This window comes from Patiria miniata, unplaced genomic scaffold (genome assembly GCF_015706575.1).
Source record: "Patiria miniata isolate m_02_andy unplaced genomic scaffold, ASM1570657v1 HiC_scaffold_26, whole genome shotgun sequence".
Lineage (NCBI taxonomy): Eukaryota > Metazoa > Echinodermata > Asteroidea > Valvatida > Asterinidae > Patiria > Patiria miniata.
The window spans coordinates 6,792,401-6,803,123 of record NW_024037065.1 but is presented as its reverse complement, the minus strand read 5'-3'; the positions used below and the strand labels follow the sequence as shown (position 1 = coordinate 6,803,123).

At 41.1% G+C, this 10,723-nt stretch overlaps 1 protein-coding gene across 5 annotated transcripts in view; it reads right to left on the bottom strand.

Annotated features, from left to right (window-relative positions):
* Positions 1 to 4,184: 4,184 nt before the first annotated feature.
* Positions 4,185 to 10,723, bottom strand: part of LOC119733780 (F-BAR and double SH3 domains protein 2-like) — a 105,216-nt gene continuing 98,677 nt past the window's right edge. For all 5 annotated transcript variants that reach the window (XM_038207142.1, XM_038207144.1, XM_038207143.1 and 2 more), the window contains 3 exons: positions 8,659 to 8,794; positions 8,131 to 8,201; positions 4,185 to 5,443 (listed from right to left, as the gene is read on the bottom strand). In XM_038207142.1, the coding sequence (XP_038063070.1) occupies positions 5,330 to 5,443; positions 8,131 to 8,201; positions 8,659 to 8,794 (321 nt within the window). In that variant the 3' untranslated portion in view covers positions 4,185 to 5,329. The remainder of the gene's footprint in view (positions 5,444 to 8,130; positions 8,202 to 8,658; positions 8,795 to 10,723) is intronic.

Genomic DNA, 10,723 nt, shown 5'->3' with positions numbered 1-10,723 from the left:
CCACGCTCGTTGGAGGGGTCATAATTTTGAATCTGATTGTCTAATGACAACGTCATTTATATAGACCTTTAGGGAATATTGTTAGCTGCATGTAAATTTGGATACCCTGTTTAGGCTGTAAATCGTCCAAGACTGACAATGGTTTATGAAAAATGATGCAGTTTGAAAAGTTGCGAATTAAGAGTATGCGAGTCGAGTGGAAATTGCTGCATGATAATGTGACACTGCCCACAATGAACGGCAGGGAATATCCATCGCACAGTGCTTGCATGCATGGGAGCACATGAAATTGAATTACCCGCGCTTTGTTTGGGCAAATGTGCAGTCGATAGAGGCCAATGAATTATGGGCATGTGTGTTTGCGCTTAGCAATTTCTTCTCGCGCAATCTTTTAAACTGCATCATTTTTCATAAACTGTTGATATTCTTGAATGAAATTCTTTGGTAGCAAACGAGGTATCAAAATGTAGCTAACAAAATGACGTCATAAGACGATCAGATTCAAAATTATGACTCCTCCAGTGAGTGTGGGCTTTCTTTTTTTTGCGGTATTTATATTGGCCTAATTTTACAATCGAGTCAAACACCCCAAATACTGACTCTTAATGTGATATACCATTAGAAAGCCCATGGTCTGCAGAATTCTGAAATAAAAAATCTAATTTCTTTTCACAAGTCTAACTTTATGCTCATTTTGTGGCGACGGGTCACATTATAGTCATTAAAATCTAACTAAAAATGAAATGTCAGTTTTATTATAAGTGGACTGGTTGATTCATTCTCGTATAAAAGAGTGATCAAGACAAAAACTTCCTGTTCAATGTTACTGCACAATTTTTACAAACTCCTACAATAGAGCCTTTGCAATGGCAGCCATCTTGAAGGTGCAGTGCCCTTCATCCCACGGGGCTATGCACGAGTCTACACTGAATTGAACTGAATGGAAGAAAACCTTCAAGATGACTGCTGTGTGCACAGAGTCTATATGTATGTTCAATGTGTTACCAAGGATAGTTGCTGTTATAAAACTGTGTTGGCATGAGCAACTGAGCAAAAAAAGAAAAGAAACTCCACACATTGGAGGGGCCATAATTCTGATCGTCTTATGATAACGTCATTTACATAAATGTATACAGACATTTGGGGAATTTTGTTAGCTACATATTGATACCCTGTTTGCTACCAAAGACTGTACATCACCAAATATTGACAACGGTTTATGAAATATGATGCAGTTTGAAAAGTTGCAAATTTAAAGAGTACGCGGGAGGAATTGCTAAGCGCAAACATACACGCCCGTAATTGGCCCCTATTGATTGCACAGTGTCGGAACAAAGTGAGGGTAATTCGCGTGTTACAAGCATTGTGTGGTCAATATTCCCTGCCGTTTGTTTCGGGCAGTGTAACATTGTCACGCATCAATTTCCACTCATATACTCTTTAAATTTGCAACTTTTCAAACTGCATCATTTTTCATCAACCGTCGTCAATCTTACAGTCTTTGGTAGCAAACGGGGCATCAAAAGGTAGCTAACAACATTCCCGAAAGGTCTATATAAATGACGTCATCATAAGACAATATCAGATTCAAAATAATGACCCCTCCAATGAGTGTGGACTTTCTCTTTTTGCGGTGTTTATAACAGTCTAAAAACTTCCTACATAGTAGAAAGTCCTTCCATTTATGCAATTATCCACAACACATACCCTGACATGATGTTTCTCAGAAATCACAAAGCAATTATACTATACAGGGACATACAGATATTAACGATAATAAGCAGACATTATTCACTTTGTTTCTTGCCGGACCAGCCTATCTGTTTCCTTTTGACCGAGTCACTCACTGACCGAGTTACTGAGTATATAAATAATGTCCTCAACTGAGACCTCAGCTCTAGCTTCACTAGGAAGCCTGGATTTATTCTTCAATGGCAGTGATTTTTGAAACCAAAAGAAACTATTCCTTTTTTTACAAATCTACTTTTTGTTGGGTATCTCTCACTCAAAAGAGAGTTGCCTCTCAACCTAATAATGCACGACAGACTAAACCTGACAACTCCCTGGGTAACATGCAACTTAAATGTGTAATACAACGTGCGAGCAACACCCCAATAAATATACTGCTAAAATACAGCAAATAAGTGGAGGTACCTTCAAAAAAGAGCAAAATTTCACCAATGAAAATGTCGACAAAACCCAGAAAACACTGTACACAGGGATATTTTTTCCCGACTTTTGACTGGAATCCAAAGCTTTAGAATCTGAGGGAAAGGCATTATCAGAAGTGCATCTTTCAGAATTTTCATGAAATTTTCAGACCGTTTTGTTTTTATATTGAAAATAACATCCCTAATAAACCATTGTCATGTTCAATTGTTGCAGCCATTTGATTTTTTCCCCATTCAAATCAATGTAACCAAAGCGAGGCTGGAAGGGTAAATAGTCTGGTTCCTTTTTGCACAAAAAACATTATCATTCAGTACTATTGTTGGATACAGGGAACGTGACTGAAATGGTGGCAGCATGATAAAGGTCTATATAACGTGAATTGCTTGTCTTTTGACTTGAGTCTGGATTATATTCTGATGCCCCGTTTGCTACCAAAGACAGTAGTCGGCCAAGATTGACAACAGTTTAGGAAAAATGATGCAGTTTGAAAAGTTGCAAATTTAAAGATTACGCGAGGAGAAATTGCTAAGCGAAAACAGACATGCCCATAATTGGCCCCTATCAACTGCACAGTGCCCAATCAAAAGACGGATAATTCAATTTTTGTGTGCACCCAAGCATACACGCGCTGAGCGATCGGTATTCCCTGTTCGTTTCAGGCAGTGTGACATTGTCACGCAGCAATTTCCACTTGAGTACTCTTACAATTTGCAACTTTCTAACTGCATCAGTTTTCATCAATCTTGTACGATTTACAGTCGTTGGTAGCAAACGGGGTATCAAAATGTAGCAAGGTCTATATACATGTAAATGACGTCATCATAAGACAATCAGATTCAAAATGATGACCCCTCCAATGAGTGTGGACTTTCTTTTTTGACCGTGTATATTTTGCTTCCACTGATCAGACTCTGTAGGCGTTACAAACAACCGCAAAACTGCAAAAGTCGGTCTCTGGAGGTTATTGCTCCTGTTTAAAATGTCAATTGTTCGTGTGTTTGATTTGCTTTTAATCTTCTGGCAAAGAAATTCATTGAACGGCCTGGCCAAAGCATCCTTGTGGAAACAGCTTCAAATTAGTCCCCGTTTCAAAAGTCTTTTTTTTATGTACCTCATTCAAAACCTTAGACATAACTTGGTACGGCACACCTCTGGAAGTAAACCAAGTCAGTAAACTAATACAAAATTAAGTAAGATGGCCAAATTGCAAAATCTAAGAAAAATTGCACAGAAATTAATTCAACTGTGCATCAACCTATTCCTAAACTGGAGAAAAAAACTCGCCTTTTCTTTTTTGGTTACATAATAGTTTCCAACATGTCAACTTGTAAACAGTGATTCATTCAAAAAAGTTGGGAAATAAATTATTGAAAGGCACAACTTATCCTAAAAAAAAAATAGAGAAAGTGGCAAATATTATCCACGTACCCCTGCTAATGATAATTTTGTCAAATTCCTTTTGATCTTTGTATGTACACAAACTTTGTTAAACACACTAAAACATGTTTCCTTTTTCTGCACTGGCTTTTACTTTGTCTTATAATATATCACTTTGTTTTCTCTATCATATACGCAAAAATAAAGTTTAAAAAATCTAGTCGTCAAATTGCGATACTTTCCACATCTCAATATACCCTATGCAAGGAGAGTCATAGCATAGCTTGTGCACTGTGATCGTGTGTAAATTCTAGAATTACTTTATAAAACAAACAGCTCACAAAGTGTGTGTTTTCTGCGTTCGAAACTGTAAGGTTTGGTTAAGAATTTCTGAGAAAAAAAGGCTGCTAAACTCTCAGTGTAATAGAAATGTCAGACTAATAGTTTCTGGTCATCATTCAAAATCTTTCAAAAATCCTTGCTGAAATATAGAGTCAAATTCCTATTTGTGTGCACAGTCACACACCAAGCCTTTAACTACAAGATAGTAAATGTTTCCTTCTTCCACTTCAGCCCGCCCCCCCCCCCCCCCCCACCACCACCACCTCACTCCCTTCCTCCCCCCCCCCCCCCCCCAAGAGAACATAAACAAATGATGTCACTGAAACCGGCCGGGCTATCAACTGAACATACTTCATCTCAAATCTCCAATATGTAAAGCCTTCACTTTTTGTTATTCATACAATTCCAACAAGTTTAACACAGAAATTCAAGTCGCAACCAATCAAACGGCTGGTGACAGTCACGTGACAGTGCACAATGAGTGAAATTTTGACAACTAGAAGTCACATGACACTCATCAATCAATCAATCAATCAATCAAGCCGAAAAATCAGTCAGGTCACATGATAAGTCATGTGACACTGAGCATTCGACCACATGTTGGTCACCTGATGCGTGCATGAGCAATCACTCCATAAAGTGACGATCATTCTAGTATTGACAAGTAGTTTCAACTATCCAGCTACATCCAAAGAGTCTGCCAGCAGCTCCAGTCTAATAACCGGGTGCCCAATTTCAAACATCTGCTTAGCACACAAATATTGCTTAGCAAATAATTCAAGCTGGGTACCAGAGAAGACACACTTTCCATGACTTTGCAACTGGTAACCTTATATCTGCTGAGCAAGTATGTTCTGTGGTCAGCAAATTTTTCCACAGCTCCACTTAAAAGTACATCTTTATGGGCTCATAAGCTCACACATGTGACAGGGACACAGCGTGCCCAGCAGAGAGTCCTTAGTAAATTTTGTTAACACAGCGCCCTCTGTCTGTTCCCCAAGGCCAGCTTCTCCAGTTCAGAGTGTGCACAGAAGAGAACTCTCTATTAATTTAACATGGCGCCCTCTATCAGTTCCCCAAGGCCAGCTTCTCCGTTCCGAGTGTGCACAGAAGTGAACCCTCATTAATTTGTTGAACACAGCGCCCTCTATCAGTTTCCAAAGGCCAGCTTCTCCTGTTCTGAGTGTGCCAGGAAAATCCTCATTAATTCGTTGAACATGGCGCCCTCTATCAGTCCCCCAAGGCCAGCTTCTCCTATTCCAAGTGTGCGACAAGAAAATCCCCATCAATTTGTTGAACAGGGCGCCCTCTATCAGTTACCCAAGGCCAGCTTCTCCTACTCAGAGTGTGTGCCAGGAAAACCCACATAAATTTATTGAACACAGCGCCCCCTATATAGTTCCCTGTGGCTAGCATCTCCCGTTCCGTGTAGCAGTCATCATACCATGGTGACTGGACCCTCGTCGCTGTATCTCGTCTCTGGTTGTCGATGCCCTTGGCTCTCAAACAACCGCTTCTTGATTTTCCCCGGTGGCAGTGGGGCAGCACGTGCCTGTAGGTTTTTAAAAAAAAATCACACAAGCAAATTGACCTTGTTATTATTTTGTCGTCAATTACAAACCACAAATGGAAAATCTAACTGAGACTGGGTCCAAAGCAGGCTTCCAGGGCAACGCCTTAACTACATGTACTGTCAGAGTGTTACCATACTTGTAATGGGCAAAGACCTTGACAATGGACTTAGTGCATAAACAAAAGAGGGCGCTTTGACCACTTTTTTGAGAGCCCAGTGGCATGGAAGCACCGCGTGCCACTATATTCTGAATGTGCACAGAGCCATAGCATCTTTGCATGAGAGCAGGCGTTCAAATGTCTCTGCACGTGGTATCCCCCAACCATCTCTTTCTTGCTGTTGAAGGTACTTGTACACGGAGCCAATACCTCAAGACAGGAGATTTGGAAGCGGCTTCAGCACTCCCTCAGTGGTCCAGAAGAGAAAGTTGGGGGGGAAACAGCAGGAGGGACATTTGAATGCAATTCCAACGGCTCTGATATCAAGCAGTGGAGCTCTCAAGAGTGGTGACGAAGAGCCATCTAATAATCATGCTTATTGAGTCCTGTTTGCTATTTCCCACATTTGCAGCATTGCTTATGAGGCTAGCGTCATCACTTTGGATGTGATCCCTGGCCACATGGCAATGTAAGGCTTGAGAGCTCAGTTGGTATTTCGGGAGGCCAAGGTTTCAAATCCCACTGCACTCAATCTCTCTATTCACTTTTATATTGTTGATCTTCATTCCTAAATACATGTACCGGCTACACAACCAAGTGCTTGAGAACGACTGATTCGATCTCCATATAAGGAGATGTTGAGTACACCGTGCCTCACCAGTACCACGGGCACAATAGAAATGGCCCAAACATGGATTAAAATGGTATAATAATGTCGTCGGAAGTATCAACTGTATGATTTCTTCATGGTTGTATGAAAGGTATTTATGAATGGGGATAACAGTGTGATGGAGCAGTTATCAATGTGATGTTTAAAACCGCTCAGGGGCCTGGACACCGATAATGGCCCTCACCTTCGGCTCAGGCCATTATCGGTTTTTAACCACACATTCATAAATACCTAAGACAGTTTACCAATTCCTATTGGTCGAGAACCAGTCATGTGGGTGGTTTTAAACGGTTGATAAAGACATGGCTGGCTGGTCTTAAACACTTTTCCCGTGTCACATGAAATTTGGACTCCTAAAAATCCAGTGCCTCTTACCGTTGTATTGGTTGAACGTACACAATCCTCACGTAGGCATGCGCAATACTAAGGCCTAAAAAAAAAAGTGTTATGTTGGCGTAACCCGACCGACCCTAAAAATGCGGCCGACCCTGGATATTTTTTATTTTTTTGAAGGGAAGAAATATAATTCAAATCTATAGAAATGATTTTAAATACGTTTTGAAACCATTTCTGACCGTTTCTCCTCAATTGTATGACGATAGCGCGCGTGGAACTTTGGAGTGCACAATGTTTTGCACCTTCCTCTCCATGACACAACGAACATGCAGAAGATCGCGCAGGCCTACAGGCAGTGCGCATGCGGAGATCGATGCACCATGCATGCATGATAGATGCACATGTACATGCACAGTACATGTATAGCCTCATCCTAGACTGTTGCACGGCGCGAACTGCTACATGCACTATTGCTATTTATTCCATGTTAAAAAAAATAGTTAATTATAATATACGTGTAAATTATTTTAATTAATTTTCCACTATTTTACACGATAACAATTGATATATATTTATTCTAAAAATGGTAAACTATTCTGTAACCCCGGCGGCCGACGCGACCCGGCCCGTGGTTACGCACGTACGCGCGCCGTCGCATCATGGCGCCCGGTACCGAAGCGTACAGTGTTTCCATCAAGGGCAAATGGGGATCTTCGGTCATTTTCGACCGTTTAATGCGGATAAATTTGAGTCTAGAGCTGGGGGTAATCGCCCAGAGCTGTGCCGATGGTGTAAAAGCGGGTTTAAAAGTATACAAATATTGTGTGTAGCCTTGTTTTCTTTTGTCATCGTGTACTACTACCGGCTTAATGTCATTTTCGTTGCTGGGATTAAAATTAAAAAAAAAAAAAAAAAAAAAATCCGACCTACCTACCCTATTTTTTCTGGCCCGTTACGCCAACATAACTTTTTTTTTTTTAGGCCTATAAGTGAGTCAGTATTTCATAGTCCTAAATTCACAACGCAATGCCCCAGGTGCATTCTGCGTGACATCGCGCAGTACACCCGACGCTCGCCAGTCTCCATAAAAGGAGTTGTTTACATCTTACTCGCGAGCTGGACACTCCATTATTTAGCTAGAGGGATGTTTAATAAAACAGTAAACTTGTTGAACAAAAACAGGTTTTTTGACCGAAAATTTAGATTTTTTTTGACCGATAATGTATTTATGAATGGGAATAAATTTGTGCTTGGTCGGTATTAATCACTCTGTTTAAGATTGCTTGAAGTCTGGGTGCTGATAATTACCCTCGCCTTGCGCTCGGGTAATTATCAGCACCCAGACTCCAAGCAATCTTTAACAGAGTGATTAAAACCTCCAAAGCACACATTTATTCCCTTATTTTTAACTGCTCCATCACACTATTATCCCCTTGATAACCACCACTTTGTTTGACTACAATAAAGTCTAAAACCACCATGAGTGATTGTATAAAACTCACAGGTTTCAAGCCAGGCATGGTCGGACTCTGAGGGGCGGATCTCGTGTAGTAAGGACTGGTGTTTGGAGAATCTGAAACAGACAAAAAAGGGTTTATACATTTTAAAATATCTTAAGTCAACTTAAAAACAGCCAACCTCTCAAAGGCATATCGGATCATTTCATGCATTTTGATTGTTTTCCAACAACACCACTACTCAAAATCCAAAGAAGAATATTCAAAAGCTATTAAACCTGTTGAAGTTTCAGCTCAGTGGATATTACACTTTTTGAGAAAACAGTGAAAAACCATGCACAACCTTTTGATAACGAAACACAATTTCTTCCACATCACTCTTGATTTCCAAAAATCAGTCAACTGACTGATCGTTGGAAATCACCTACATTCCTTGATTTCTTTGAAATGACAGCAAGACAGACGGAATAATTTCATGATCTTTAATCCCAGTAAGCTTTTTGATAATAAGCAGGTTACTTTTTGGATAAACGCAAATGTTCCTATATGCCTTTAAAGACAATGATGGCTTACCAGGTATATCTGCAGACGCAGGCCGCCTCCTGTCCACTTCGCTGTAGACGGACAGCGTCGGGAGGGAGTCCGGTAGAGGGGGCGGGGGCAAGGACGGAGGGAGGGTGGACGGTGGCTCGCTGGTCTCCTCAATCTCCTAGTAGGCAGAGGAAGCAAAGTAAAAGAGGAATAAGATTACTGCCATGACGCCTAAAGGACGACATTTGATGAGTGTTGCAATCAAGTCCTTTTCTGAGTTTCAAAGTATTTTGAGATGTAAGGTTGTACAGTAGGAATCAAGCTGAAGCACAAGGCTATGCTGACTTAGTACTTTAATAATGAGTGGGAATGTAAGTGTTTGGACATATGTACAGCCTTCACCGTGAGGCACATTGCAAATGTATTTTTTTCTCAGAACAGAACTGAGACTCTAGTCCGAGTCCTTTAACAAATTCATTGACATCCAGCATTTTGGGGTCCAAATTTAATTCCAACAACATGCCAACCAAGTTGTACAGTATATGTAGCATTTGGCTGAAGGGGGGGGGGGGGGGGTTCAAGAAGACTCTCAGTGCTGGAAGGTAGGAAGAATTGTTTTGGCGATCAGCCGGCCTTCAATCCAAAGGTGTGGGGGGGGGGGGGGGGGAGAGAGAGTAGCCACTCGACACTATAAGGCTATTGTAGGCACTGTACAAGGCAGAAAGTCATTGCAGAAAGTTTTTTCCTGTTTTTTCTTTTCTTTTTGGTAAATCTTCAGAAGGGGAAGGGGAGGGATTTATTTCACCATCCCGCTCCCCCACAAAAACAAAAAAGCCACTGTGTACACCCAGTCCTATTTTGGCATACCTGTCATACTCTGAAAAGGACTTTGTTACAACACTCGTGTCCAGTAACACACAGGCACGGGCAGAAATTGGACAGTTGCTCACAGCAATCTCATGCAAAGGATTTCATGATTTAGGATTGAGAAAATATCATAACCTGTTAATAGTAGCCCATTGAAAGGTTAACAAACTTTGAAGCATTCTTTAACCATTCATTTATTAATCTTTTTAGAGTAAGTGACATTTTGTTTTCCTGACCTTTTATACAGGGATCATGCACCCTTTTTGTCACCACTTTCTACACGAAATATTCCCCCCCCCCACCAAAAACCCAGAATATTGAAGTGCGGTCCTATATGTATGATAATAAACACTGCTAAAAGTTTAGAAATGACAGCCAGGAAGATGCAGTTGTAAAAACAATACTGTGAAATTGTTAAAATTTCATTATGGTGCTGCCCGTAGTACCATTCATATGTTAGTATAAAAAATACATGTACATTAAAAGTGCAATGATAAGGTATATGTATTTTTATGTAATTATTCTACAGCATTAAAAACCCTGCTAAAGGTGACATCAAGTAATTCATCACCACCACCCCCCCCCCTCCCACTGTCCACCCCCCCCCCCCCTAAGAAAAATGGAACGGGTCATTTGGTTTCAAAAATTTATTTGAATTCACTGTATTTGTGTGATGGACTATGCCATGTGAATGATATTGGTGAATCATGGTTGTGTGTTGTAAGAAAGTTAATGTGTAGTCTGTTTGGAGCCAAAATATGTAAGTGCACCTACATGTATAATGTACATCAAAGATATCTACAGGCAGTTTTCCACTGAATATGGTTGTAGTTCCAGCCAAATTATAACACAATACAAATGGGAGGGGAGTGTGGCCTAGTGGGAGGGGGTGTGGCCTAGTGGGAGGGGGTGTGGCCTAGTGGGAGGGGGTGTGGCCTAGTGGGAAGGGAAAGTGGCCGAGTGGTGATAGGTCTCCTGACTCATGATCAGAGGGTCAGGGGTTCAAATCCAGCCACTGGCCATATGTTGTGTCCTTGGGCAAGCCACTTCATCCCACTTGCCCCTCTCTACCCAGGAGTATAAATGGGCACCAGCATTAGCTGGGGAGTAACCTGCGATGGACTGGCATCCTATCCAGGGGGAGTAGAAATATTCTCAGTCGTTTCATGCTACTGAAACCTGAGATAAACGCTGGCCTGATGGGCCACATTGGCTTGGGACAGACTTTACTCCCTCTCTT